The sequence below is a fragment of the Aspergillus tubingensis genome, assembly GCF_013340325.1.
Source record: "Aspergillus tubingensis WU-2223L DNA, scaffold_9, whole genome shotgun sequence".
NCBI lineage: Eukaryota > Fungi > Ascomycota > Eurotiomycetes > Eurotiales > Aspergillaceae > Aspergillus > Aspergillus tubingensis.
In genome coordinates, this window is record NW_023336283.1 from 985,549 (window position 1) to 1,013,114 (window position 27,566).

The 27,566-nt window shown below is 51.2% G+C and overlaps 11 protein-coding genes across 11 annotated transcripts; 5 read left to right on the forward strand and 6 right to left on the reverse strand.

Moving 5' to 3' along the window:
• Nucleotides 1–1,086: 1,086 nt before the first annotated feature.
• Nucleotides 1,087–2,593, forward strand: AtWU_08409 (kinase domain protein; the record flags this gene model as incomplete). Its single annotated transcript, XM_035503517.1, has 5 exons — nt 1,087–1,331; nt 1,401–1,750; nt 1,808–2,121; nt 2,178–2,349; nt 2,406–2,593. 5 exons carry the CDS (start codon nt 1,087–1,089, stop codon nt 2,591–2,593), a joined length of 1,269 nt encoding a protein of 422 aa, XP_035359410.1.
• Nucleotides 2,594–2,726: 133 nt separating this feature from the next.
• Nucleotides 2,727–3,918, reverse strand: AtWU_08410 (guanine nucleotide exchange factor SDO1; the record flags this gene model as incomplete). Its single annotated transcript, XM_035503518.1, has 2 exons — nt 2,727–3,688; nt 3,852–3,918. The coding sequence occupies 2 exons, from the start codon at nt 3,916–3,918 to the stop codon at nt 2,727–2,729; spliced, it is 1,029 nt and encodes a 342-aa protein (XP_035359411.1).
• Nucleotides 3,919–4,529: 611 nt separating this feature from the next.
• On the forward strand, nt 4,530–6,265 carry cp3 (carboxypeptidase C PRC1; the record flags this gene model as incomplete). Its single annotated transcript, XM_035503519.1, has 2 exons — nt 4,530–5,037; nt 5,100–6,265. The coding sequence occupies 2 exons, from the start codon at nt 4,530–4,532 to the stop codon at nt 6,263–6,265; spliced, it is 1,674 nt and encodes a 557-aa protein (XP_035359412.1).
• Nucleotides 6,266–6,872: 607 nt separating this feature from the next.
• AtWU_08412 (40S ribosomal protein uS13) lies at nt 6,873–7,779 on the reverse strand (the record flags this gene model as incomplete). Its single annotated transcript, XM_035503520.1, has 3 exons — nt 6,873–7,170; nt 7,342–7,507; nt 7,776–7,779. 3 exons carry the CDS (start codon nt 7,777–7,779, stop codon nt 6,873–6,875), a joined length of 468 nt encoding a protein of 155 aa, XP_035359413.1.
• A 791-nt stretch (nt 7,780–8,570) lies between these two features.
• On the forward strand, nt 8,571–11,465 carry AtWU_08413 (uncharacterized protein; the record flags this gene model as incomplete). The annotated part of the gene is made up of 1 exon (XM_035503521.1): nt 8,571–11,465. The coding sequence occupies one exon, from the start codon at nt 8,571–8,573 to the stop codon at nt 11,463–11,465; it is 2,895 nt and encodes a 964-aa protein (XP_035359414.1).
• Nucleotides 11,466–12,241: 776 nt separating this feature from the next.
• On the reverse strand, nt 12,242–13,240 carry AtWU_08414 (peroxidase; the record flags this gene model as incomplete). Its single annotated transcript, XM_035503522.1, has 2 exons — nt 12,242–13,073; nt 13,131–13,240. 2 exons carry the CDS (start codon nt 13,238–13,240, stop codon nt 12,242–12,244), a joined length of 942 nt encoding a protein of 313 aa, XP_035359415.1.
• A 1,015-nt stretch (nt 13,241–14,255) lies between these two features.
• On the reverse strand, nt 14,256–15,779 carry AtWU_08415 (MDR family MFS transporter; the record flags this gene model as incomplete). The annotated part of the gene is made up of 1 exon (XM_035503523.1): nt 14,256–15,779. The coding sequence occupies one exon, from the start codon at nt 15,777–15,779 to the stop codon at nt 14,256–14,258; it is 1,524 nt and encodes a 507-aa protein (XP_035359416.1).
• An 825-nt stretch (nt 15,780–16,604) lies between these two features.
• On the reverse strand, nt 16,605–18,584 carry AtWU_08416 (similar to An08g08700; the record flags this gene model as incomplete). Its single annotated transcript, XM_035503524.1, has 1 exon — nt 16,605–18,584. One exon carries the CDS (start codon nt 18,582–18,584, stop codon nt 16,605–16,607), a length of 1,980 nt encoding a protein of 659 aa, XP_035359417.1.
• Nucleotides 18,585–19,634: 1,050 nt separating this feature from the next.
• AtWU_08417 (HSP70/90 family co-chaperone CNS1) lies at nt 19,635–21,048 on the forward strand (the record flags this gene model as incomplete). Its single annotated transcript, XM_035503525.1, has 3 exons — nt 19,635–19,929; nt 20,007–20,279; nt 20,333–21,048. 3 exons carry the CDS (start codon nt 19,635–19,637, stop codon nt 21,046–21,048), a joined length of 1,284 nt encoding a protein of 427 aa, XP_035359418.1.
• A 1,136-nt stretch (nt 21,049–22,184) lies between these two features.
• On the forward strand, nt 22,185–23,399 carry AtWU_08418 (inner centromere protein, ARK binding region family protein; the record flags this gene model as incomplete). Its single annotated transcript, XM_035503526.1, has 2 exons — nt 22,185–22,241; nt 22,296–23,399. The coding sequence occupies 2 exons, from the start codon at nt 22,185–22,187 to the stop codon at nt 23,397–23,399; spliced, it is 1,161 nt and encodes a 386-aa protein (XP_035359419.1).
• Nucleotides 23,400–24,121: 722 nt separating this feature from the next.
• Nucleotides 24,122–27,415, reverse strand: AtWU_08419 (putative nuclear serine protease HtrA2/Nma111; the record flags this gene model as incomplete). The annotated part of the gene is made up of 4 exons (XM_035503527.1): nt 24,122–24,295; nt 24,370–24,567; nt 24,631–26,931; nt 27,002–27,415. 4 exons carry the CDS (start codon nt 27,413–27,415, stop codon nt 24,122–24,124), a joined length of 3,087 nt encoding a protein of 1,028 aa, XP_035359420.1.
• Nucleotides 27,416–27,566: the final 151 nt, after the last annotated feature.

Here is a 27,566-nt window from a genome sequence, read left to right on the forward strand (position 1 = left end):
AGGGAGGAGGGGTGAGGGATGATGATCTGTGCAGTGGGTGGGTGAGTGGATGGTGATCGTGCATTAGTATCGCTGCTCAGATCGCTGAACTAGACTTGATTATGGATGGTGAGGTGGGTGTTACAGTAGTTGCTTCTGGGGTGCAGAGGCTAGGTTTTATTTTGTTTTCTTTGGATACTACTACTTACTATTTTCTTGTAGTTGGTGCTTACTTACTAGTAGTAAAGGTATATATCTACACGGTTACTCAGGTGGACACTACTGACCTATGACCGTACTAGTGTAGAAAACAAATGTTAGTATTACTTCAATAAAACTCGAAAACTAATCATACAATTCAATCTCAAGATAAATCTAATAGAAATATGTATGCATGTACCTAAGATTGCTTATCTTTCTTCCTAAGCTAACTGCTGGTCCTTGCTTCTGCGCTGACGAAGTTAATCTGTACCCATTATGTAGCTAGCTGGTTATTATTGATGGCATGGCTCAGCTGATGGTTATTTACGGTAGTCTATGGTCTTGCTCATCTTGATTGTAGTTTGCATATGCTAGATGGATTGCAAACTCTCTGGCTGGCTTGGTGACTTCTTGTCTCGTACTTTTGCATATTAGGTTGTGTCTGTTGTGGTGGGTAACTCAGTGACCATTGGATTCAGGTTGATGGCAGAGGTATTTTAGAGATGAGAGTCAAATTTGAAACTCTTGATATTTGCTTAGTACTTCTATTGTCAAGGATATTATTCTAGCTGGGCGGTGATGTAGCGGAACATATTATATTGGAGTAAGCGTAAGTCTAGAATGTATACATTTTGGCGTGCAACGCGGGACACAATCGATACTCTGGATACTGAATAGGTCATGTCTTCCTTGTTCTGATAAGACACTGCGTAGCTAACGAAAGATACATACCGATTGGCTCATCAGTATAATCCCTACTGCTTTATCCAGGTCAGTCTCCCTTGCTCTCATTCTTCGTTGGCATGTTGGATTCGCAATATTATCCCGGCACCGCCTTTTCCCGCCTCGTCTTACATACTGTAGTTCTCATGTATGCAGTAAACAGCACCTCATCAATCTCACACGATGACTCTATTCCGTCATACAATCAACAAACCTCTCCGCTCCCTGTACCATAAACCCAGCAAATCCCTATCTTTAAAGTCTACCCCCCCAACCTACCCACTAGAAGAAGAACGCAACCCCCACTACAACCCCAAGAAATACTATCCCGCCCGAATCGGAGAAACCATTGGGAACAAATACTGTATCATCTCTAAATTAGGATGGGGTGCTAATTCCACCGCGTGGTTAGCGAAGGATATATCTCGGTCAGTCACACATGGTATTATTTATTGGTAGAGCCCACACACACTAGATATCTATCTAACACCATAAAGCTGGCCCTGGCAATCAACTAAATACGTAACCTTGAAGATCACGAACTCTGGTGAAGGGGAGAAGAAAGCCGCGGAGGATGAACTGAACATATCGCAGCATATTTCCCGACTGCGGTCTGAGCATGAAGGTCGTGCCTATGTTAGACTCGTTCAGGATTCGTTTGAAGTACAAGGTATCCTTGGAGATCATCTATGTTTGGTCTTCGAGCCACTCAGAGAGCCACTTTGGGTTCTAGGACGACGTCTTGGAAGTACGAACGGGGTGTCTGCGCAGGTTCTGAAAGCTTTCTTGAGGGTTATACTAACGGGGTTGGATTTCTTGCATTCTGAATGTCGGATCATACACACTGGTACATATATCAAACCATCGTTTCAGTAGTAGTATCCTATCAGCTAACAGACCGCAGACCTAAAAGCCGATAACTTCCTCATCGGATTCGAAGATGCCACTATTATCGATAAATATGCCCATCACCAGGAAGCTCATCCCGCTCCGCATATACTCCGAAACGGACGTCCTATTTACGAATCTAGGAACGACTTCGGGCCACTCAAAAAAGGAGTCGGCTTGCTGAAGATTTCCGACTTCAGTGCTGCCGTTTTCGGGAACGTACTGACTCCGCATCACCATGACATTCAGCCTCAGCCATTCTGTGCCCCTGAGGTTCTGTTGAAGGCTGGGTGGTCGTATAGTGCTGATATTTGGAATTTGGGGACTGTGGTAAGTCGGAAGATGATGGTTTGTGGTGATGTATACTCACGGCTATTGCTATGCAGCTTTGGGAACTGCTCGCTGATGAGACGCTATTTGATGGGTTATGTGAACATCGAAGGAAATATTCCAGGGAGGTGCATGTCGCTCAGATGATTAGGCTGTTGGGATCTCCTCCCTCACGGTTCTTGGATAAATGTGATCCGCATATACGCAATGACTTGTTCTCGCCTCAAGGTACGTCATACTTGATTGCGATGGCATCGCAAGCACTAATTGTTGGACGTCTATAGGGGCGTTCAAGTTCCCTGGGTTGATTCCGTCGGAGGAGTTCAATTTCTCGAATATGACCCCTTTTCTACATGGAGAGGATAAACGCTTGTTTATTGGATTCGTTCGTAGAATGCTGCAGTGGAAACCGGAGAGTCGGTCGAGTGCGAAGGAGCTCTATGATGATCCTTGGCTTTGCTATGAACCTTAGATATATGGTCTTATCATGATATATTTGGATCTAGTCTTGTAGTATGGTCATAGTTATGGCATAATTTTGGTATCCTTCCTAGTCATCAATCATAGCAGGCTGTACATGGTTGCGCCAGAATCCCCGGCGGAGCTTACTCTTCATGGGTCACCGTCATATCCAGCACCTCCACGCGTCCTCTGCCCCGGGTCTCGTTACCCACGAACTCATTCAGTCCCTTAAAAGCTCCCGGCTCCGCAAAGCCAATGACCTCCCACTCGTCTCCGCCGACAACCTCCTGAGCCTCGATGGATTCGATATAGCTCAGGATCTTATCCTTGACATTGCTCGGGCCCTTGGCAGGAGCGGACTCTGCGTCAGATCCACCCGCCTCATCCTCGGATTCCTGCTGACGGGCCTTCTTGGAACCCTTTCCACCCTTCTTGTTGGACTTGGAGCCGCCCTTGGATGGCGCCTCCTTCTCCTTACCACCAGCGCCCGCACCACCGGCCGCACCACCCTTGACACTCTGCTTCAACAATGACACAGGACAGGTAACGCGGAGACGCATCCGCGCCCGCATCACAGGAATAGGTTGCCATGCAATAAGCGCCTTCATGGCCTCAAGCGCTTGACTCTTCGCGGACTTGTTGGCAGTCACACCCGTCCAGAGCGGTTTCCGCGGGCGGCTCTCCTCGCTGTTATCCCCATCCGTCTCACCATTGCCGGGTGTTTGCGATTGTTGACCACTAGCCGAGCTCAGCTGGTCCAAGGCCTTGGAAATCATTCCGGGGGTATAGACTCGTTTCGTCGTAGGATCAACCAGCCGTCCTGAGACAATATCCAACACTTCCTTCTCCACACGCTCGATGATTTCCTTTCGCTCGCGCTCGCCAACTTGCACTTCACCCTTTCGTAGGATTTCTTGCCGGATCTCATCTGCAGGTGTGTCGGCGCCGAAGGCCTTTGTTAATTCGGCGGATGGGGCTGTTTGCGCTTTGGAAACGGACAGGAAGATCGTGGGGACTTGGAGAACATTGTCGAGATCCTTCTCTGCTCCGGAGCGATATTCGAGGAGTTTGTTCTTGTAGCAGGCGAGCTCGAAGCGCTTTTTACCTGTTCGTTGAACGGTTAGCGGGGTTGCGGGGCCGATTGGAAGTTTCGCAGGAGGTTTTTCTTTCTACGCCTGAAATTTGCGCATGATCTCCCCACATAATTGATAGACATGCCACGCAAGACGATCGCAAATGAAGGGTCACACATGTATAACAGTACGTACCCTTTTTTAGCCTGACGACTGATACATTGGTAAATTTGATCTGGTTTGATGGTTGGTTGATGGGCATGTTGCCGAAAGCCTCTGCGACAAAGCAAGAGGCTCTTGTGTATATACAGACTCAACCAAGGTGTAATATGGAGTCGGTCGATCTCCAGTTGCGTCAGTGAGGAGATTATGTTTGAATGCGCTGAAAAAAATGCTGTTGACAGCCCAAGGCAGTCACCCGACAGGCTTGTGATTGGAGGAAACCGCAATGACGCCGGTCCCGTGCCATGCGCTGACTCAGCTTCATGACTCAGCGCGTGACTTTCTGCAAAGGGAAGGCACCGGCCTGTGATTGGCCGCCTTCCGGCCCTGCTATCGAGGCGTCATCGCCTGCCTGCAGCCCATCCAGTACACCTCCTCTTCTCTCCTCTCTCCTTCCTTCCTCTCCATCCTCTTCTGGGTTTCCATTGATCACCCAGTAGCTGGTATTTGCTGAGCTACTTGCTTTTTCTCACTTGATACTTTTGTGTCCGTAAGTGCACTCCTATGTCCTCTGACCACCTCCCTTGATAACCCGTGCTGATAAGCTCCCTGCCCAGGTACCGTACCTTCCAGACCGCAAGGTACCCATTCTCTACCTACTCATCCCATCGTCATCTCGATTTCATACCAACCCCGTAGGGTTTCAGCACAATGAGAGTTCTTCCAGCTGCTATGCTGGTTGGAGCGGCCACTGCGGCCGTCCCTCCCTTCCAGCAGGTCCTTGGAGGTAACGGTGCCAAGCACGGTGCCGACCATGCGGCCGAGGTCCCTGCGGATCACAGTGCCGACGGGTTCTCCAAGCCGCTGCACGCATTCCAGGAGGAGCTGAAGTCTCTCTCTGATGAGGCTCGTAAGCTCTGGGATGAGGTTGCTAGCTTCTTCCCAGAGAGCATGGATCAGAACCCTCTCTTCTCCCTCCCCAAGAAGCACAACCGCCGCCCCGACCACCACTGGGACCACATCGTCCGCGGCTCCGACGTCCAGAGCGTCTGGGTTACTGGTGAGAACGGTGAGAAGGAGCGTGAGGTCGATGGCAAGCTGGAAGCCTATGATCTCAGGGTCAAGAAGACCGATCCTAGCTCTCTTGGCATCGACCCTGGCGTAAAGCAGTACACCGGTTATCTCGATGACAACGAGAACGACAAGCATCTGTTCTACTGTAAGTCCACCTTGGCTCAATATCACGCCTTTCATATGTTCTTTATTTCTAACGCAATGTAGGGTTCTTCGAGTCTCGCAATGACCCCGAGAATGACCCTGTTGTTCTGTGGCTGAACGGTGGCCCTGGATGCTCTTCCCTCACCGGTCTTTTCATGGAGCTCGGCCCTAGCAGCATCAACAAGAAGATCCAGCCGGTCTACAATGACTACGCTTGGAACTCCAACGCGTCCGTGATCTTCCTTGACCAGCCTGTCAACGTCGGTTACTCCTACAGCAACTCTGCTGTCAGCGACACCGTTGCTGCTGGCAAGGACGTCTATGCCTTGCTTACCCTCTTCTTCAAACAATTCCCCGAGTATGCCAAGCAGGACTTCCACATTGCCGGTGAATCCTATGCTGGTCACTATATCCCCGTCTTCGCTTCGGAGATTCTGTCTCACAAGAAGCGCAACATCAACCTGCAGTCCGTTCTCATTGGCAACGGTCTCACCGACGGACTCACCCAGTACGAGTACTACCGTCCCATGGCTTGTGGTGACGGTGGTTACCCAGCTGTCTTGGACGAGGGCTCCTGCCAGGCCATGGACAACGCCCTTCCTCGCTGCCAGTCTATGATTGAGTCTTGCTACAGTTCCGAGAGCGCTTGGGTTTGTGTCCCGGCCTCCATCTACTGTAACAACGCCCTCCTTGCCCCTTACCAGCGCACCGGACAGAACGTCTACGATGTTCGTGGTAAGTGCGAGGATAGCTCTAACCTCTGCTACTCGGCCATGGGCTACGTCAGCGACTACCTGAACAAGCCCGAGGTCATTGAGGCTGTTGGCGCTGAGGTCAATGGCTACGACTCGTGCAACTTTGACATCAACCGCAACTTCCTCTTCCACGGTGACTGGATGAAGCCCTACCACCGTCTCGTTCCGGGACTCCTGGAGCAGATCCCTGTCCTGATCTACGCTGGTGACGCCGATTTCATCTGCAACTGGCTGGGCAACAAGGCCTGGACTGAAGCCCTTGAGTGGCCCGGACAGGCTGAATATGCCTCCGCTAAGCTGGAGGACCTGGTCGTGGTCGAGAATGAGCACAAGGGCAAGAAGATCGGCCAGGTCAAGTCCCATGGCAACTTCACCTTCATGCGTCTCTATGGCGGTGGCCACATGGTCCCGATGGACCAACCCGAGTCGAGTCTTGAATTCTTCAACCGCTGGTTGGGAGGTGAATGGTTTTAAAGACGTGCTATCACCGCATATAGACTTTCCGGTCATTTCGGTGACACTGCAGATATGTTTCTTAACGATAGTTTGAGGATGCTTGTCAATGCCCACTAATCCCGAGCCTTATGTTACATGGTATCTATGAGTTTGTCATTATAGTGCATTATGCATTTGTACTCCGTACGAGAATGAATCGATCGCATTTACATGCATTTAATTAGTACCATACCGTCTGTACGTAGTGTAGAACACGAAATTGAGTTAAGATAGTCGACAACTAGGCGTATGGACGTCTCAGTCGATATTAGAAGGTAGACCACTCCCATAGAAACCGAACCATGAGAGCCTACTCGTATTTCGCCACCGAATGACCCGTACATTCGTAAATCGTAAAACAGCAGACAAAGGAAATGTGAGGAAAGGATGATTTGGTATTCATTCATATTGGTATGATTCTTTTCATTTCGGACACGGCATTTTCTAATATTGTTCCCGGTCCCAGGGAAGATTTCGTTAAAAAAATCCACACCAACATACACAAAAGGAATCCATCCTTCCCACGATCCACTCCAGCAAGTACGAAGAAACAAACGCAGATGATATGACCCCGATGGTTGTTTTTTTAGTTCTTCTTCTTGCTGACACCGACGGTGCGTCCACGACGACCGGTGGTCTTGGTGTGCTGACCGCGGACACGGAGACCCCAGTAGTGACGGAGACCACGGTGGGAGCGGATCTTCTTCAGGCGCTCGAGATCCTCACGGATCTTGCTGTCGAGGGAGTTGGAGACGACCTGGGAGTCCTTGCCATCGGTGATGTCGCGCTGTCTGTTGAGGAACCAGGTGGGGATCTTGTACTGGGTGGGGGCCTGGAGGATGGTGACGATACGCTCGAGCTCTTCGGTGGTGAGTTCACCAGCGCTGTTAAGAGATATCAATGTCAACTTGATGTTCTTGTATGTGTCCCTTATCCCTTCGGGGTCTCTGTGTTCTGTGGCCCTCGATTCCCCCTCTTATTGTGTCCGTGCGACCAACTCCTCTCCATCCCATTTGTTCGAAACCATCGAGGAAAGTAGTGTAGTGTAAACGTACCGCTTGCTGAGGTCAACGTCGGCCTTCTTGCAGACCAAGTTGGAGTAACGGCGACCAACACCCTTGATCTGGGTCAAGGCGTACATGATCTTCTGCTTACCGTCAACATTGGTGTTGAGCAGACGCAGAATGTACTGGAAGTTCGTCTTCTCGCCGGACACGAGCGCTAAAAATTCCGAAGAAACCGCAGTCAGCCTTTCTGTCTTGTAAAATCGGTTGTTGCCATAATGATGATGATGATGATGGAGCAAGTGAAAAATTCAATGAATCCGTCGCCGCTGTTTCCTGCCCGTCTGTATCCGCGATGATAAATTTCCTCCAAAAACCCCCAGCGATTTATGAATATTTCCTCCCAAAATGACCGGCAAAAAACGAACAGCGACGGAAATCAAAGATGCAGGGTTGGAAATCCGATTTCAGGGTCTTTCACGTACACATGATGGGCGATGGCGCGAAGGACCGCGATTGATTGTCGACAGGCGAGAGGGATGAGAAGGAGGTGAAATCGAGGCGGGCTTGCGAGTGCTTCTTCCAACTTTGCTCTCGCCCGTTGTGGGATCGGGTAAGCTGGGCTCTAGCCTATTCGGGTATGGTGGGATTCAGGGCTCGCTTGTGCTTCGGGCTATTCCGGAATAGGGTATATTATCACTTGACTGTCTCGTGCACGTGATCTAGTTGTTCTGGTACGGTAGTCTGTGTATGCCAGCCGTGTAGTATTCTATTCCTGCCTGAGGCATGTATGATATAGAACATCGCAGTACGACGGGATTCACCTCATCTTCATCTTCCCAGGTGCTTTGTTAGCAGTATCTCCGTGATATGATCACCGGTGTGTCTGGAACATGCCTTCAGACTATATCTTCACTTTGAAACACCTATTGAGAATGATTTCTCCTATATTCTCCTTGGCTGGTTGCAAGGAATATGCCAGCCAAATCGGTCAAATTGCACTCTGTACTTGACAATTTGCCTAACTGAAGTGTTCTCTCCTTGCAAATACACCTCAAATGACGGATATTGCAGCGACGCTCAGTATATCTGAGCCTTCATCACTGTGTAACATGAGATTCCCCTAGGGTATAAGTATGAAGCAGATTGATCGCTCTCTCCAGATTTTCTATCAGCAGCTGCTTTGCCTCGTGTTCCATCCAAGAGCCAAATAATCACTATTCATTCACCCAAGCATTCTCTCTGGAAAGCTACTTACGGTCCTCGAAGCAATAAGCAAAATGGAGTCAGCCTCACAGCCAATTGAATATGTCGAGTGTAGGCACCCGCTCTTCGATGTTGACCAGCTCGAAGAGCCTGCCGAGACAGACCAACTATGCGGAAAACGCATCAAGACGTTGACCGATATTCTGCTCAACGGGGGCAGGGGCGTATACGACAAGCTGTTGGATTTTCATGGCTGGGGTTATAAGTATAACACTGATTCCCATTCTTCCCTTCAGCCAAGGCGGGTAAAGGTGGCAATCCTGGTGAAAATCATCTGGAATCAAGCTGAATATCACCAGCCCAAGTCAGTGGAAGAACTCTTCAACTGGGGAAGGGACGCTGGCCCTCGATTGCTGAAACAGGGGTGTGTTCAGGGCTTGAACAATTACCTACCCATAAGTAGGTGTTCCCCTGATCCCCCAAGGGTTTTGCAAGCATCAGACTCACGGACCCGTGGGTCTGTTAGGTCTTCTGGTGATATACCGGAGGAGTATGTGAAGGTTATGGAAAAGCAACTATATAAACTCGGTAGGCTCGACGAAGAGCTTCTTGAACTTGCGACACCACAAGGGGATCAAACGGAAGAAGAACAAAGCGAATACATTGAAAGTAGTACTGACAATTCGGAAGAGTCCGAACATACAGAGTGGCTCCCTTCAACCAGTCCTGAGGACCAGGGAGTCGAAGATGAAATGACCGACATCGAAGAGGAAACCTCTGACCGTGATGAGGGGGATCCTATGGAAGAATGTTCCTCGGGTGGCAGAACACCAACTCATACGATAAAAGTCGAAAGCCCTGCCACGCAGCATGAAGAAAGCTTCTCAGAGAGCCGGAGACCAAGTGAACAAAACACCGAAGGTGTCAGTGACCCTAACACCACAACTTCTACATCCCAGCAGTTCCGGAGAGCAGAACCACTACCTAACCAGCATGCCCAGTTAGTTACTGAGGCAGTGCAACGTGCTGTCATGAAATTCGCTTATCACGAGCTTGAACGCCATCAGACTGCTGCCCCGTTGGACATGCCACGACCATGGCTGACCGCCAACTTAAATACCATGAACAATGTCCAGTACAGCTTACACCCAGTAACAGCTGAGGTAGAGCTGCACGCCCCAGGCAACCCACAACGCCCCCGGATTACAAGGCCTTATAGAGGCCGAGGCCCTGTTAGCACGAAACTCAGCGAAAGTGCGATTGGCTGTGCTATCATTGCAGGCCGACTGCTAGATGCCGGGTCCACCAACATCGACCGCAAGCAGCCGGGCTGGCAGGATCGTTTCACAGTTTCTGACCAAGCCTTCATTGAAGGGACCGATGCTCAATGGGATTTCCTCGATAGAGAAACGAGTCTTAGGCTAGTCGAATGCTTTGCTGGTTTCCTCCCAGCAAATGCTCACCTGGCCACGGGGCCTACTCAGACTATGCGAACCGTCTGGCGCAATTTTACGCGCACCTTTGACCAGTTCGCGTACTCATACAATGAGAAGACTACTGCGCACTGTAATTGTGGGCCATCCAGGGATAACAAAACCACTGTGAATGGCACCCGCTTGACCACTCTGGCACCGCCTGTGCTCGAGACTGATCGGAACGGCGTGAGTATGGAGGAAGTGCTGTCTCGGGTATTTGACCCTCAGCACCAGAGAACCTGCATCAAATGTAACCATTCGGTCAACTATGAGAGACGATTTACCAACGTCCCCATGCGCCTGGTAGTGGAACTCGGTCCTAATGTGTCTATACGATCACATACAAAGGACATTACTCTGTCATATCATGATGATGGTGGTGAGGGGCAGAGAGTCACATACCGCTGGATAGGAGGGATATACTCACCAGGACCAGGTTTATTGTGCCTCATGTGGAATGGTGCCGAACGTGGGGTGCGCTGCACGAACCTGTGTTCGTATGAAAGCCATGTGCTCGACGGAGCCATACTTGGATTTCCCCTCTCAGAAAACCGCCCGGACCAAGTGCCCGAGCGTCTTTGGAGGAATCAGCAGATCCCCTTGCTCTTCTACGAGCGGGTTCTGAACCCGAGTATTGGCGAGCTCCAAGTAGCTGTGAGTGCAGTTAGCGGCATGCTAGAGTCTGCCTCCCAGGGTGAGCTTTTCCTCCAGCAAAGTCCTGGTTGGGCCCCGCCCGAACTACCCCCTCGGCAGCAGAACCCATATCCTTGGGAACCTGTACTGCCTAAACATACGATACGCTTTAAAAGTGCCAATTCGGATCTTCGGAACATGCTGATCCTCGGTACGCAACCCCAGGCGCAACCCCAGGCGCAACCCCAGGTACAACCCCAGGTACAACCCCAGGTACAACCCCAGGTACAACCCCAGGTACAACGCCAAGAGCAGGCTGCACCTAGCAGGCCTAGAGGACCGCGAGCACAGCCTTACGTTCCAGCTCATCCATACGCGATTATGTCCATGGCCCCCACACCGATCATGTCAGCAGATACGCCATCGCCTGCGATCATGATGTCAGGTTCACCGTATGTAGGTGGTGCAATGCCACCGCCTCCTAGGGTCAGGCCGATGTATATAACTAGGCCAGAATATGTGCCTCCTGCCAGTCCTGTTCGGCAACACCCCCCTCTCCATAATCCAGCTCTCCATGGGTCTTTGGCTTCCTCTCCTGTAGCCTTTCCTCAACAGAGAGTCGCTTACAGTCCGGGGATTCCGACCACCGATCCACCACCCTCTTATGAAGTCGTACAGGCGATGACCAGCCAAATGCAGCTGACAACCCCGAATAGCAGCGCCTTTGGTGGCCATGGGCCTACTATGATGGGTCAATCCTCCTCGCCGCGATCACAACCACAGCTACCACAACCACAGCTACCACCAACCCATCCGGAGAATTGGGTGAATAGACCCGGCCACCATGGGCCTCGCCACTGAGGTCTTCACCTGCAGCCCCGCCAGACGCACCACGACTATGAAGACATGCTAGCCAACCAAAAATGAAGAGCAATGGATTAAGACTCTCCCCCTATGGCTTGGGTTCGGGTTTCAGACTTGATAGATAGTAAACAACTTAGACAAGACAACTTTTTTTTTTCAAAATTCAAAAAGCACTTACTACTGCACCAGATTCAATAACTAAGACATATAGTACTGTCCGAAATACTTTCATGGGTAGAATTAGAATGCTGTCTTCAGCGGTGGTAGTTCATATATTAACTCAGAGAACGGATCCTGGTCCAGAAATCCGGGGAACAATAAAAAGGGGAAAGGAACTAGGTCATACCAGCACAATAACCCTTTCTCTCAATAACCGAGCAGCTTTAGTACCTCTAGCCTCCCGACTAGTCAAGGATGGAATGGAGTAACCTAGCACGGCTACTGGGCTGGTTTCAAGGTAAACGCGTTGCCAGCTATGCCGGTGGGAGCCAATGACGGCCGGGCCAAAGTCAGCGCATGGACCTTTCCCCGCATTCATTGAATCCCCCGGCCTTTTTCCCTTTCTCTCTTTATGTCTCTCCCTCGCTTCTTTCTCTCTCCTTGCTTTCTTCTTTCTCTCAACTACTTTGAAAGACGGGCTCCTTCGTTTCTTCATTATGAATGAACTTGAGATTTATTACTCTAGCCAATGTACACGCTTCGGCCTCTATCCAATCCTCTAAATCCTTCTATGGTATATCAAATCATGATCCTCCCAAATATCCATCGCGTATTTACAGCCTGGCCCGCACAGGTTCGGTCTTCGGCTTCTTCGGTGGTCCTGTCGGCGTGTTACTCTTCTTGGGAGCAGAGATATAACCTCCCTTGACATTGTCGGTGTTGAGAACAGCACCCTTCTCGTCTCGTCGAATACCCAGCTCGACCAACTTCGCGAACACCTTCGCAAAGTGGTCAAAGAACAGGTCCTTGTCCTCTGCATACTTCTCCACCCACTGTCGGAAGGATGGGTCCGTCTTGAGTGCGATATCGGTGGGCAGCATCATCAACAACTCGTCTCCCTCCTCCGCATCCGGATCCTCATATACGAACTGGCTCATGCCGTTCGCCAATTTCCGAGGCGTCCACTCCAACTTTAATAGCAGCTTGAAGAACTGATTGGAGAATCGTGTTGGGTTGTTCACCCAGGGACCTTCGAACCCACTGCGATCGGTATGGCACCGACCCAGATTGTGTCCTCCTGCCAACGCCACAATCTCTTGGTCGTTGAAGCCCATCCGGTTGAAGATAAAGCGGAGATGGTCTGCACCCTGAGCACCGTCAGGTAGACGGCCACGAGGCGGTACCTTGGAGTCGTCGACCAGGTCCGTCCGACCTGGCTTCCACTCGACTTCCGGCCCGCCCATCTCCTTGATCGCCACCACGCCTGCTAACGTCCACAAATCGGAGTATGTAATCCAAGGATGCTTCTCCTTTACAGGTTCTAAAAATGCCCGACCGTATTGAAGGCCTGCGTTTGACGGATCGCCCCCCTCTGCTTCATATCGCATGCCCGCACCGTTGCTGCCGCCCGTGTCGGTTTCGGCGTCGTAGGTACCCGCGGAGTGCCTGCTCAGGGGTTAGTGGCGACTGACAAGCATAACATTCAGCCTGGAGGTGACTCACCATGCCAGTCGGACAAATACTGGGCCTGCGCTTCCGTCATCATAGTCTGGCTTCTTCAGCTGTGCGACAATGTCCTTGCGGACGGCGTTGTAATCGCCCGGGCTGCTCATCTCGGCCGATAGATCGGTCGTCCGGGGTAGTGCGGTGCGTCGGGATTAGGGGATGGGGAAATTGTTCACGCGATGCTGGAATTTCCTGAAAGGTTGCAGCACAGGAACACGGTGACTAGGGATTAGGAAAGAAAAGAATGATCACCAGAGATAGGGAAAGAGAACGAAATAAGGAGCGTTCCTTTTGTTGGCAAGACACATGAAGGGATGGCGACCAGTGGATCCGCGGCCCGAATTCATGGAGGGCCAGTGCCAGTGCCGAGGTTCATCGCCAGGGCGGCGAACTGGACCCGTCTTTGGGAACTCGCTGGAACTATCGCTCCCAGTCCGATTATTGCTTATCGGATTCGCTGATTGGACGCTCACTACGGTGCAGCGATGAATCGACCCATCTTCATATGAAGGGAGGCAATTTACTGGTATTCTCATTGCTATCTAGAGGAGATTGCGACCATGTGGTTTCCCAGCACTTGGATGGAGGAAATGAGGTCACCGATGTGTGTTCTTCGCCATCCTGGCTCCTTCAGTTGAATCAATTGCCGTTACCCTCGGAATTTGAATTCCCGGTTTTTGCTCCCGCCTAGACGGGCGTACGGAATTCTAGGTTTGTCAAATAATCACGAGCAATGCAGAGCAGCACACTTGATTGGTTCTGCATCTGCAGACTTATTTGATTTATCCAGTGCCCATAAGGAGAGGCTGTGTTTCTGAGTTAGCGTGATGCGAATAGCAGCGCAGTGAAAATAAACGATAGAAAGGTTTGCACTTGCGATTATGGGCACGCAATAATGAGGGCCGAGGGCCATAAGATCACCCGGAATGACTGCTATCCCCTTCGCATATCCCGTTGCAATATGGTGGCTCATCTGTCATACGTTGAGTGTCAATTTAAGCTATTAACTGAATAGTATTTTGGATTTGCCACTATGCAGGCGGGCTCTGTGGCTATGTCTATAATGAGCACGCCGGATTATATATGCTCTATCTCTATCCTTATCGAAATGATGAAAAACAATCACTCAGCTGCTTTTTCCAGCCGATTCTCCTCCTGGCCCGGTTTCGGTCTGCTCTTGATGAGATAGAGCACACTGATGGCAACTCCAAGCCCACCCAGTCCGATACCCATGTACAAGGCTCCGCGATACCCTTTAAGCGTGTCATGGAAGGTTTGGCCACCGTTATTCACATGCACCTCGACAGTGCCTGCAAAGCCCAGCCCCAGCGAGATGCTATAATTAACGACCGTCGTGACCAACGACGCCGCAACACCCTGATGACGACGCCCGACCGCATTCGACAAGACGACCGTGGCCGCAGGGAACGACATGTCCATTCCCCACGGAGTGACCAACAGCGTTACAAAGGACAACGCCCAATACGTCTGATGAACCGGAGCGATAGCCGAAAATATATTACCCAGGGTGAAAGCCACCATGGCCATCAGCATGATCCAGCCGGGCCGCATTTTCGCCATGAGGAGTCCCGTCGTGAATGAGGCCGTCAGTCCGGACAAGGCCGGCGGGATGAACTGCGCCGATGCCAGCAACGGCGATATGCCTCGGATATTCTCCAGGAACCGCCAAAAGTAGTAGACCCAGATTCCGAAACTGGCCCAGCCACATGCAATGCAGCCCAGGATAAAGCAGACGTCGAGATCCAGCGCGTGGAAAGGGATGAGGGGCTTGGCCGCGTACTTGATCTCCCAGACGAAGAACATGGCTAGAATCAGGGCTCCGATGATTAGCAGGACGTATACATACGCCTCCTGCCATCCAACCACGGGCGCCTGGTTCCACGCGATGTTGATCAGAACCAAGCCTGCGACTCCAAAGAATGCCCCGGCAACGTCCAATTCAGACACCAGCTGCGCCAGCGACATACCCTGCGCAACTGACGGGGAAGGAGGAATCGCAAGGAAGGACATGATCGCCAATACAAAACAATAGATTGCCATGGCCCAGAAAGTCCACGGCCACCAAGCGAGCTGGGAAAATAGCGACGCAAAGATGGCTCCCAAAACAGCGCCGTTTGGCGCGGTAGCCCCGAAGAGCGAGAAGACCATATACTTCTTCTTTCCCGGTCGGTACGTCGCACCCAGCAGCGCCAGGCCATTAGGAAGGAGCATCGCAGGCCCGATGCCTTGCAAGGTGCGCGCAAAAATGAACAGGATGTAGTTCGAATACACACTCACCCCCGCCACCAGGGACCAGATCGCGAACCAGATCCACCCGGTGATATACAAGATACGGTATCCGAAAATATCGCCACAGCGACCGAAGAACAGAATGAAGGTACCGACAGTTAGGGAATACCCTGCAATCAGCCAGCTGGAAATGCCAGGGTTGGTGATGCCGAAACTGTCGCTGATGATCTCAAGTGGGGCGAGGGTGTTTCCGAGCGCGGCCTGCGTCATGAACTGCGACATGCAGACCACAAAGACGAAGACGAGCTCATGAAGAGGCGAGAAGGTCTGAACGGCGGAGCGGATGGATTCGGATCGCGAAAGTGTGCCTTCGAGTGTACTGTCTGAGGAGGCCATCTCGGCGGTTGTATCTGTCATAATGATGATCGTCGTCGGGAAGCTTATTAGCAGCTGCTTAAGACGGGCCGTCGAAGTGTATGCCGTCAGCCACTATGCATGAAGAATCGGTAAAGTTCATCCAGAGGCTTCCTTTCCCTTTCTCCCTTCTCTTATTCCCTGTTGAAAGGGCTTCCCAAAGTGACTTGGGGAGATTCTCCTGAACAGAAATCAGGATTAAAGTTGACCGTTGAGCTGATGTCACCTCGGGTGGGAAAAAAAAGTTACAACGTGGGAAAGAGAAAAAAAAGTGGGAATAAGTGGGGACGGCAACGGTCTTCGAAGAAGTTTCTACGGAGTACCAACACCGGTTATCGGACTTTGCCCCTGGCGCTTACACAGTAGGGAGGTGGGTATCTGACCCTTTTATCTCTTTGCTGGTCGTCTTTAGTCTCGGATTTCGGTGGTTGTGTTATCTCGGTGGGTTGATACTTGATATCCTTTTGATTACGGCTGAGATGGCTGATGACCTTTGTGGGGGGTTACACTACAGCTACTACTAGTTTACTAGTTTAGTTTGTATGCGTACTACGTAGACGTAGATTGCATAGTTAGCTTAGGATTCAGTGATTGAGCAGTGAGTTGTCCTGTTAAATTCGCCGCGGCACTAGCTCTACTATGTAAAGAGACTTCCGATAATGTTGTCATCGTCATCTTAATCAATCTAATCTAGATTGATTGACAAGACTATATAGATAGATTGAGCCATAACACCATGAATACCCAACATGAATCCACTCTTATAACCCTAAATTATTCAATCAATCTGGCAATTACTTCCTAACCTCACAACTCAACTCCCCCATCAACATCACAATCACCATCACCATCAACCTCACTCTCATCAATCAACCGATCCATCCTCCTCACAACCTCCCTCGTAACCCTAACAGTCCTCTGCAACGTATCCATCGCATTCCTCCTAACCCCATCCCCATCCCCAATTCCCCCATCCATCTCCCCTTCCACCCCCTCCCACACCTCCCTCCCCCTCTCCCTCCATACCTCCCACCACCCCGCAACCCCCATCTCCCGCCGACTCACCATCTCCTCCCTCTTACTCACGCGGTCCTCCCGCTCCGCGACCCTCCTCTCCCGCTTCACCAGCTTCCCCTTCTGCCGCTCATACCGCTCCTGGTACCGCATCTTCAACTCCCCTTCGCGCACGATCCGCATTACCCGGTCTACGGGGGCCGCGTCCTCCGCGCTGAAGTCTCCGGAGATTGTCCGGCTGTTGACGAAGTACATCGCGTTGGAGATTTCGTTGGCTAGGTTGCGGAGATGTGTGGCACGGTGGTCTGGGGCGCTGCTGAGGTTGGTGTGCAGGTCGGCGAGGAGGGTGAAGGGCGTGGATGAGGGTGGTCGAACGGGTTGCGATGATGGTGGCGGGGTTGTCTCTGACGGGGTACTGGTGCTGGTGCTGGTGCTGCTAGTGGTAGTGGTAGTGCTCAAGTTGGACGGTGAGGTGGGCCAGGGGAGGGCGTATGCTTGGGGGGTTTCTGAGGTTGGTGATGAGGAGGAAGAGGTGGATGAGGAAGATGGGTCTGACATTGTTTCTTCGACATCGTTGTTGGAAGAGGGGTCTGACATGGTCTCTTCGGCGTCACTTTCGGATGAGGAAAGCTCGATGATAAGCCCCGATCGAGCGTCGTAGAAGCAAGGAAATGGGGACGGACGAGGTTGTCCCTCTCCACCCCATCTTTCTTCGTTGTGTTGCTCTTCTTCTTCTTTTTCTTCTTCCTCGGTCTCAAAGTCACATCCAAAGCTTGCTGTATTGTACTCAGCAACAGCCCCTGTCTGGGAACTGATAAGGACCTGTCTTGAAGGGCCCTCGACCACGTTGACAACTTCCTCATCCTCCTCCTCATACTCCGTCTCTTCTCCCATTTCCATCATGTCATCGTCGGATGCGTAAGATGTGATATCGTCTTCGTCATAGTCATCGCTTTCATCATTTTGGAAGACCCCGTGGTCCTCCTCGCGGTTCATATCCAACCAAGCAGCAACGCCTGCTTGATCCATCTTCTCCCTCGAGGACATGAATCCCTCGTTCGTCTTTCTCTCTTCACAACCCATATCCACCCAAGCGGGTGTTGCTGCTTGGTCCATCCTCTCTTCCGAAGGTAATCTGACTCCCCCATTCGCGTCCGTCTCATTCCACTTCTTCCACTCCTTCCACTCGGGATCATCGTCAACTGTAACCGACGACGAAGTTTTGGCGTCATCTTCCACTGCATGAGATTCTCCCTCATCGAGGTGAGTCATGCCCAACGCGGCAAGCATTGAGGCTTGGTTGGCATTGTACATGTCATCCTCGTCCTCTCCTTTCATGCCAGTCATTCTCATTCCCATGTCCATTCCTGTCCCGGCCACCTGGAAGTGGTCGCACGGACCGTATGGCACGGATGTCTCGTGCATGTTTTGATCGCCATAGCCATGGTCATAATTACCCATCATGTATGTGGCTGGGTATTCTGCAGCTGATGGACCTGTCTCGATGTTGGGGATGGTCGTTGAGTAATTGCCCCAGAAGCGGTTTGCCTCAGTGACAAGTTGTGAGACCTCAATGTTGGAGCAGTTGTCCACGAGGGTTTGATCGTTGCTGGTGAAGCTGGTATTGGTAGGCACACCTGGGCGAAAGAGGTAGGGTTGGATGGTGGTATTATTGTTGCTGTTGTCTTCGAGGGAGGGATTAATGTCGGGGTCTGAGGTGAGAGTAGTGGTGAAGGGCGAGTTGGCATTGACGGGGTGGAAGTTGCGAGACATGAGTGAATGCCACAGTTGCGTATGTGGCTGCGCTGATACAGAACTGGGCAGTTGATGTGGATGGGGTATTGGGTAGCCTAATATAACGCAAGGATATACTAGGATATACTAGGTATCGCAGCAGAAACAAGGGGAACAAAGAGATGTGATATTAGGGTTCTGAGTGGTAATAACGTGCTCACTACTAAGGAGTAGCATGTACTTGAGAGTGACACGAAGGTACCTTTTATAATCATTCCTATACACTATATATGGTGAACTTCGACTGATACTCCCATCAGAGTAATCGTATAGATCAAATGACATGGTTAAAGTTACACATGTGAAAGACAATTGAGACATCATTGAAGCTGTTAGTGAATGGGGATGGCTGTGTCGGTGGCTTCCGTAAGTAATGTATTATGAAGTGAATAAAATTGTGAATCTCGATGAGTTGAAAGAGAATGATATTGAGGACTCGTCTATTGTTTCATTGCCTTCATTCACCTGACTGTCTCTACTTCCCGTTATATATCCCGTCCCAAGTCGCAAGTTTCCCTCCAGGCCAGGTGTTTTCCCCAGCGATACCTGATTTAAGAAGGATAATTTCGCAACCAGCTAGCACCAACTGCACCTGACCATTCTTGGTCTACCATGTCTTGGTTTTGTAGCCACTCTTCATCCATTGTGGGGGGTCTTGTCTAGATGAACGATCCTCTTTGTAGGGTCGTGTCCGGATAATCTAGAATTGACGGCATCTGCCGTACACTGCAATGCCCTTCGCCAATCTCCGACCTACCAGCAGGAACTAATTTACAATCAAAGAAGAGAAGAATACGCATTATTGCTACCTGACAACTACAATCCCACCCATCGCGAACAACCACATCCATCAACCATACCTGATCCATCAATAGATAAGATAAGGGCTAACCCCTCCCCACCAGTTTGCATGGTTTGCATCTCCGATAACAGCAAATTCCTCTTTTCCATGACGATCATCTCCAATCCCCCTCACCCCAAAACGAAACACATCTCCTTCTCAGGTTCATAACCTCACATTGAACCAAAATGGGCCAAATAGAAGAACTCCCCGACGACTACGACGAGTCGCTCGAAGTCAACAAGCAGCCTCAACCCCCCGCGACCGAAGCCAAAGATGAATTCACCCCACCTCCCCCGGAGGAGCTCCCCATCCCTATCAAGGAAGAGCGCCTCAAAGACCTGAATGCGGGCGCGGACCCCATGGCACCTCAAATGCCGCCTGCCATGGAGGCCGTGAGCACGCACACGACAGACGAGCTGGCGGATATCCTGAACCGCACGCCGCTGTTCATGACGGATATCAACAAGGCGTATGATGAGAGTTAGTTTTCCTCCCTAATTTCATCTCTGGAAACATCTTGGCTGGATGATAGGCTAACGGGGTATGTATGTGGGTAGATGGCGAAAACCCTTTCCTTGATGCGATCCGCGCGCTCCAGAACGAGGGTACCCGCGGCGATGTCGCGCAGAACTTCCGTGAACAAGGAAACGAAGCTGCTCGGGAGAAGCGCTGGGCTGATGCGAAGGAGCACTACTCCAAGGGTATTGCGGTCTTGCTGGCCAAGGAGGATAAGTGGGATAAGCCTGAGGATGAGAAGGAGGAGGCCCGTTTGCGGAGGGAGGTCGAGGAGGCGTGCTATATCAATCGCGCGCTGTGCCATTTGGAACTGAGTAGGTGTTTTTTCGTGTCCTGAAGTAGGGAGCGAGGTTGCTAATGTGGATAGAAAACTACCGATCTACGACCCTCGACTGCGCAGCCGTGCTGAAGCTGAACCCAAAGAACGTGAAAGCGTACTATCGGTCCGCCATGGCGCTGTTTTCGCTGGATAAGATTGTCGAGGCGGAGGATGTGGCGTCCCGGGGATTGAAGCTGGATCCGAACAACAAGGCTCTTCAGATGGTTGCTGGAAAGATCGGCGAGCGCAAGGCTGTGCTTGAGCGCATCGCAGCGAGGAAGAAGGCCGAGGATGAGCGCACGCGTAAGGAGAAGACGCTGCTTAGTGTTGCGCTGAAGGCGCGCCAGATCCGTACTCGCAAGACGGATCAGCCGCCTGAGATGGAGGACGTGGGCATCAGACTTTCGCCCGATCCCTTGTCGCCGGAGAGTACGCTTGAGTTCCCGGCTGTGTTCCTGTACCATATGGATGCGCAGACGGATTTCATCAAGGCGTTCTCCGAAATGCATTCGATCGAGGATCATCTCGACTACATCTTCCCGTTGCCGTGGGATCAGAAGGGAGAGTACAAGATCAATACGGTGGAGTGCTTCATGGAGACGGTTACCGGTGGTTTGATCCGCGCTGGCAAGAAGGTGCCATTGGTACAGATCCTTAGTGGTGGAAAGGTTGAGGTTGTGGATGAGTTGGTGAAGATTTACATTGTGCCGACCAGCAAGAGCGCTAAGTTCATTGCTGAGATGAAGGCGCGCAAGGAGACTTGAAACCAATCGGTTGTCTGAGTCTATTGCAGATGTTGGAAGCCGCTGGGTTATGCCAGGGCCATTTGAGTGGACGGCTGTCCATTCGCCTATGTTGCGATCAGTCCCGCGACATTCTCGAGTCGAGCCCAAAGTTGAGCATGTATACATGCTGCCTGGACCGGCTCTTCTATTATATACCCACTGAGGTTCTGCGGCTGATAGCCGTTGTATATAACATCCTATGATGACGCCTAGACTATGAACGCACTTCCTACAACGGACGCATTATATCCAACTGTCACATTCGCAGCTACACTAACCATTCTTTGTTTACTGTCCTGCTTTATGGTACCAACACAAACTCTTCCATTTACTCCACTTGAGATACCGTTCCAGCAGCAATATTTGTTTGGAACTTACCTTGTATACTCTTTTGAACTGAGCCTCGATGTTCTTATCAATTTTTCTTTGAGCAGTTGCTCGAAACAACCCTGTGTTCAGCTGTTGACGTCTTTCTATATACCCCACAGACCACCCATTGACGATCTGAGAATTAAACACCTGCTTATTTCCTTCTCTGTCATATTACTACTTCCGTGATTATTGCTTTGGAGTCAATATGGACTGTTCTTTGACATTACACTATACCGGCGCGCTAACAAGTCGACCAAAACCCATCTATCAAGTTATTGCAGAAACGGAGGCTCCCAGCCTACTATATACTATAGACAACATATGGTCCCAGAACATATCTTCACAGATCCAATCATAGTTCTCTGCTATGCACAGCATGTCTCAAAATCCAATATCGGCGTCAGCATAACCCCGACATGTATGCAATTACTGCCAGTCACTATGAGGTACAAACCGGCACCCAATACGGGTCCGCATCATCATCATCATCTCGTCAACGAAACAGAAAAACAATCAGTGGGTGAGTCAGACATTGCATCGTTACGTTCCAGGACGTAACCCCTAGATGATACATGTCACTGCCTCACCATGATACGCATACTCCTGGGGGCCTTTATAACAGCGACCGCTTTCTCCTAATTTGGGGCTTCCATCTTCTCCCTTGACTCTGCGAATCCCCGTCCCAAAGACCTATCGTCAGTGTATTATTAAATCAACTCCTTGCCATATCTTTATACTATAAAATGTCTGCCCTTACGCCACAGACATCCATCCACCTCCCCCTGGAGATTCAAGAGAGCGTAAGTTCCAGTACAGCAGCTTCTTGCCACCCAGATCGTAACCATTAGCTTCAGATTGCCGATTACGCCACAGCCAACTCCAAATACCATGGCAAGGGGCATCTTAGGACCCTTCGCCAGGTGAGCCGGTCATTCTGTGCTGCTGCCTCTCGAGCCCTCTTCACCAACTGCACTGTCTACATCGAAGACAGCACAAATAACAGTCCCTTTTCCGACCTGAACGTCCTCCACCAAAGCAACATCAGTCAATATATACGCACCTTAATCATCGAATGCCGACCTCCCTGGGACCACATCCTAACTAATCCCGACATCATCCAACAATGGATCAACCTTCTCTCCACCACCCTCCCCCGTCTCGTCCGCCTCCGCCGCCTGGAATACCAAACCATAAAGAACGGCACCCCAGACCAAGAGAACCTCTCCCGCCACTTCGCCAACCTCCTCGTCCACTGTCTAGAAGCCTACCCCCCTCCCTTCCTCCAAGAAATCGACTTTCAACATAACTCTCCCCAATTCTACGACTGTGACAACGATACCTTATATCCAGCCACAGCACAGCATATCCCTCACCCCGTGATAGCCCGCCTCCGCCACATCCAACTCTCATACTACTCCTCAGCATCGTCGCTCTTCGAGCGCGAACCAACCGCGATCTTCAGCCTTCTCAGACACGCCCGACGTCTCGTCTCAGTCGAGCTTTCTGGCCAAATGGACGGCAGAAACATGACTGCCAAGTCATGTCCATCTCTCGTCCATCCAGATGCGCCGTTGCGGTCTTTCACACTCGAGAATGTCTCGGTTAGTGCGAAGAGGCTGCGCGGGCTAAGACATTTTCATAAGACGCTACGACATGTAGCATTCCGTGGAGTGTCGTTGACTGCTGGGACGTGGGAGGATGTGCTGTCTGAGCTGGGGCAGTTGGAGGGACTAGTTCTTTTGGAGGTGGAAATGTGCGGGTACGAGATAACGGCTAAGATGGAGACGGAGAGGGTCGGGGGATTAGTGCCTAGCTCTAAGATCGCGACATCGCGCTGTGGGGATCTTACGGCGTTGGAGTTGTGCGTTGCTGCGGTTAAGGGGCATAGGAGTAGGATTGAGTATGAAGCGATTCCACCGGTTGTGGATCCCTTTGGAAGAGGTGTTATTGTCTGTTAGATCTTGACAAATCTTATCTCTTTTGGATACTGTGTTTTCGTATCTGTCAGAGTGCATTGATGAGTCTTTTGGTTATATGGTTGTTTTGTCACGTTATCTTTCTATCCCCAAAGGTCTGTCTGCCTCTTGTGATGATTCATTCATCTTCGTCACTATCATCAACACATCGATAACGAAACGCAAGTGGGCAAAGCTCATGCTCATGTATACTCGAACACATTCGTGATCAGGTGCGTTCAAAGAAGGACAAAAGGCAATCAGCGGTCTGGATATACTATTGTCTCGGAAAAGAGGTTGAGTACCTTTAGCGCTTATTGGTGGAAGGGATATGGACTTCCCGTGCAATGAATCTAATTCAACTAAATCAAACCTTTTCATAATGAATGCTTTCTTTCACAAGGATCTGTTGTATTTTCGTAGTGTCATTTGTTAATCAATCCTCTTAGGCTTAGATTGTCATGTAATACACTTATTGTAGATTTTGTCAAGGGACCTACACCGAACAAACCAGATAAGCTCCAACATCATCTCAGTCGAGCCACTACATCCCATCAAGTGACCATCCCAAACAATACATCATCTACACCTCTGCACAAGCAACTAAGAATGTCTATCATTTTCCCATTTTTCACTTTCTTTTTACGTTTTCCAAAAGCCATGTCTGGTATACACATCTAACACGGCCATGCTCATCACAGAATACTATACAGTCCGCCCTGCACTCACTCCAGATCCGGCTCGATATCACTGACTCCATCAAACCCTTCGTCCATGGCATCCGGGTTCAGGTTCGCAGCATCCGGCGCAATGCCATCTTTATATTTATCCTTGTCGTGAGACACGGTCCGCCAGCCGGAAGGCTGGGACTGGTCTTTGATGTACTCGGACATGGGGAACTGGTAATAGATGTGTTAGTTTACCACGTTTTTCGGGATTTGGTAGAGAAAAGATAGGGGGGATTGTGACATACGTAATGATCGTTCTTCTTCATGGTCACTACCCACGGCACATTGTCGAATGTTACCGCGCGAAGGCGGAAATATGTGTTGTCGGGGATTTTGCTCACTTCTTCGGAGAAGCGGTCCAGGTTCGGGGTGGGGACACCGTTCACGGCGGTGATGAAGTTGGTTGGGGCTAGGCCATATTGGTAGGAGGGGGATCCACGACTCTGTAAAATGGATGGTTAGTTACCTAGATGGCAGTGGCAAAGGCCGGAGGGAGGGGAGCATACTCTTGCGCTGACGTAGACTTCGCTGTGCAGCTTGGAAATCTGCTGACGGACCGCATGGTGTGGTTTCTGCAACACAGCACCACAGAACACGACGGCACGGTCAGTCTCTAGGTCCTCCGTTGGGACAGTTGGCACCTGGATCCGCATTTCTTGTCCGTTTCGGACAATCAGTGCTTCCAGCGTATCCTTTTCGTACATGATATCCAACTCAGAGACGCGGGTGATCAGCTGTCCGTCCAAGGTCAGGATGATATCACCCTCCTCGAACGTGTCGGCCGCCGAGTTGAATCCAGGCGGTGGGCAATCGACCTTGCGCACCATGAAAAGCTGATGCCGCGATGGGTTAGCTTGCGTCACCTTCTCAATCCATTCCTCCGACACGCCCATGATGCGAGCTTGACTCATCTGGACCACGTAGCTCTCCATGTTCAGAATCCGCAGTTTAGGCATCTCTCCCTGCTGCACCTTCGACAGGACAGGAAGAAGAGATGGGGTCGCAAATCCTAGATGGTATTCCACATCTTTGTGCGAATTGGACGTACGTTCTCCAAGGTAGTTCAACCACAATGCCTGCACCACACCGTCCTCGCCAATCAGAACACCGTTAGAACACTGCCCGCTGAGTCCGGTATCCACAGTGATGGCGTCCAAATTGATCGCACGGTAGCGCGGTGCGGAGGCATTGGCTGGAATAGAAACAGTAGTGATGTCGGTTACGGCGGTCTTGGCCACAACAATCCGGAAGTTCTGATTGAATCCCACGAAGATCGTGTCCTGTCCCTGCTTGATGTAGTCGGTGCTGAGTTTGGCACTCTGAACCGGTGCCTGCACCAGGCTTGGGTCGTACTGAATGATGCTGTAGTTCTGGAGCGGATGCAGGAAAACTACTTTAGCGTTCACGATGATGGAGTCGGCCACCGTGATGTTGATATCGCAGAGGTCGTACGGCACGATCGCGCGCGATACAACCACCAAACCCTTGTCTGCATCAACGACCAATCCGAACCCGGTCTTCTTGGCCTGGGGGTAGCCGTCCAGCTTCAGGGGCATCGTACAGGATACCCGTACGAAGCTGCGCACAATGTCGGCCGCAGCAGGCTGGCTAACGCCATCGAGTTGGATGAAATCGGCTTTCCTCGGAACCGGAGGAAGAGCTGGGATAGGGTCCGCGAGGTCCGAAAAGTCCCACAGACCGGAGTTGTCATTGCGCACAGCCAGTCGCATCTTCGGGTGCCAGTGTCGATCGATATAGACGATGCTGGTGCCGCGGGTGTGGAGATCGCGAATATGCCGATACGAGATCACCACGCGCGAACGATCGGGGATTGTTCGCATCACTTCCACGAACTCATCGAGATTGCGAGTGGGTCGCTTGTCCACCGAGTCGATGATCCATCCTGAGAGGGTGTTTTCCAGCTTGAAGGAGCCTGCAGCCTCGCAGACGTAAACACCGCGAGTAGCGATGGCATACAGCCGCGACTGCTGGTAAGACAGGTTATGGAACGTGCCTCCAGCCACCGTCACAAACCGGTCGGGCGTGATGGCATGCAGGTCGCCAACCTGGCACTCAATCTCCACATTCTGACCGCCTCTTTGAACGAGCAGATGCACTGTCTGCCCAACACTCGAGTCTAGGATGTCATCCAACCGGATGAATTGGGTGAGAAGCTCCCCGTTGACCTGCAGAAGCACGTCTCCTTCTTCGAGCTTTCCGTCCGCCGGGCCTTCAGGCAGAATGATCTCGGCCACCAGCATGCTGGTTTCCGTGGGCGCTGCTTTACGCACGGTCGCCTCCCACTCGGGCGTCAAGCCCAACCGACGACACTCATCGAATGGCTTCAGAATCCACTGCGTCTGAATCGTTCCACGCGTGACAGGCTCTCCGCGACGGATGCATTCCAGTGCGCGTAGAGGTCGGTCCAGAGGGAGGAAGTAATCCGTCGCTGCACCGTCTGCACGACCACCGGCCTGCAGAGCAATCGCATGACCATCAATGTTGACTACAGGACTGCCGGAACTTCCACCGCTAGCTGCTGCAGCGGCCTGGATATAATTCGTATTGAAGTCACTGTAGCCATCGCCGTATTCGGGCGCGTTTCTATCCAGTCGACTAATGACACCAGACAGAATACTCAATTTTTCTCCTGCGTCATTACCAACGACGCGAATTTCAGATCCTACTTTAGCTGCATCCGGCTGCAGTTTCAGCTCCCTCAGTTTCATATATCGAATAGCCTTTGGATCGAATTTCAGAATTCCAAAGTCGTGTACTGGGTCCCGATACACGGGACGGACGTCGCACTAACGTAACCAATACGAATCAGCATTCCTGTCCCAAGAAAGATCCACATGCGGAGAGAGCACAACTTACTTCCTCATGATTATCAAAGATACAGTATCCCCAGAAAGGTCCCGGGCAAACCACGTGTCGATTTGTCAAAATGTATCCATTCTCTGCATCCACCACAAACCCAGTAGCCTGACTACTCATAGACAGCTCCGTGTCAAAGGAGCAGGTCTGACAGAAGTGGATAGATACAACGCTCTTCACAACCTCCTCTATGGTAGCTTGCCATTCCGGCGAATCAGCCTGAGCAGGCCCTACAGGCAGCAGACGACCCGCATCTTCATCATCCTCCACATCATATACCGTCCCATTGGCGGGCGTCGAATCCCCAGGTGTCAATGCGCTCGATTCGGGGCGAAGGTGCTTTACGGGCCGTTCAGCGGGTGCGGTGATAGAGCTGCGCTTGCGCTTGGCGCCTGCATCTCCGTTCAAATCCATCGGGTCTGCACGAGAACGTATACCACTGGGTCTGGTAGAGTGTATAATGAGCGAGCTGAGAGAGCGGATGGGCGCCTGACTAGGGCAGATGCTCGTGGTGACACCGGGCGCTGCAGCGGCCGGGCACAAAGAAAAGTGTCGACTAGAGCGC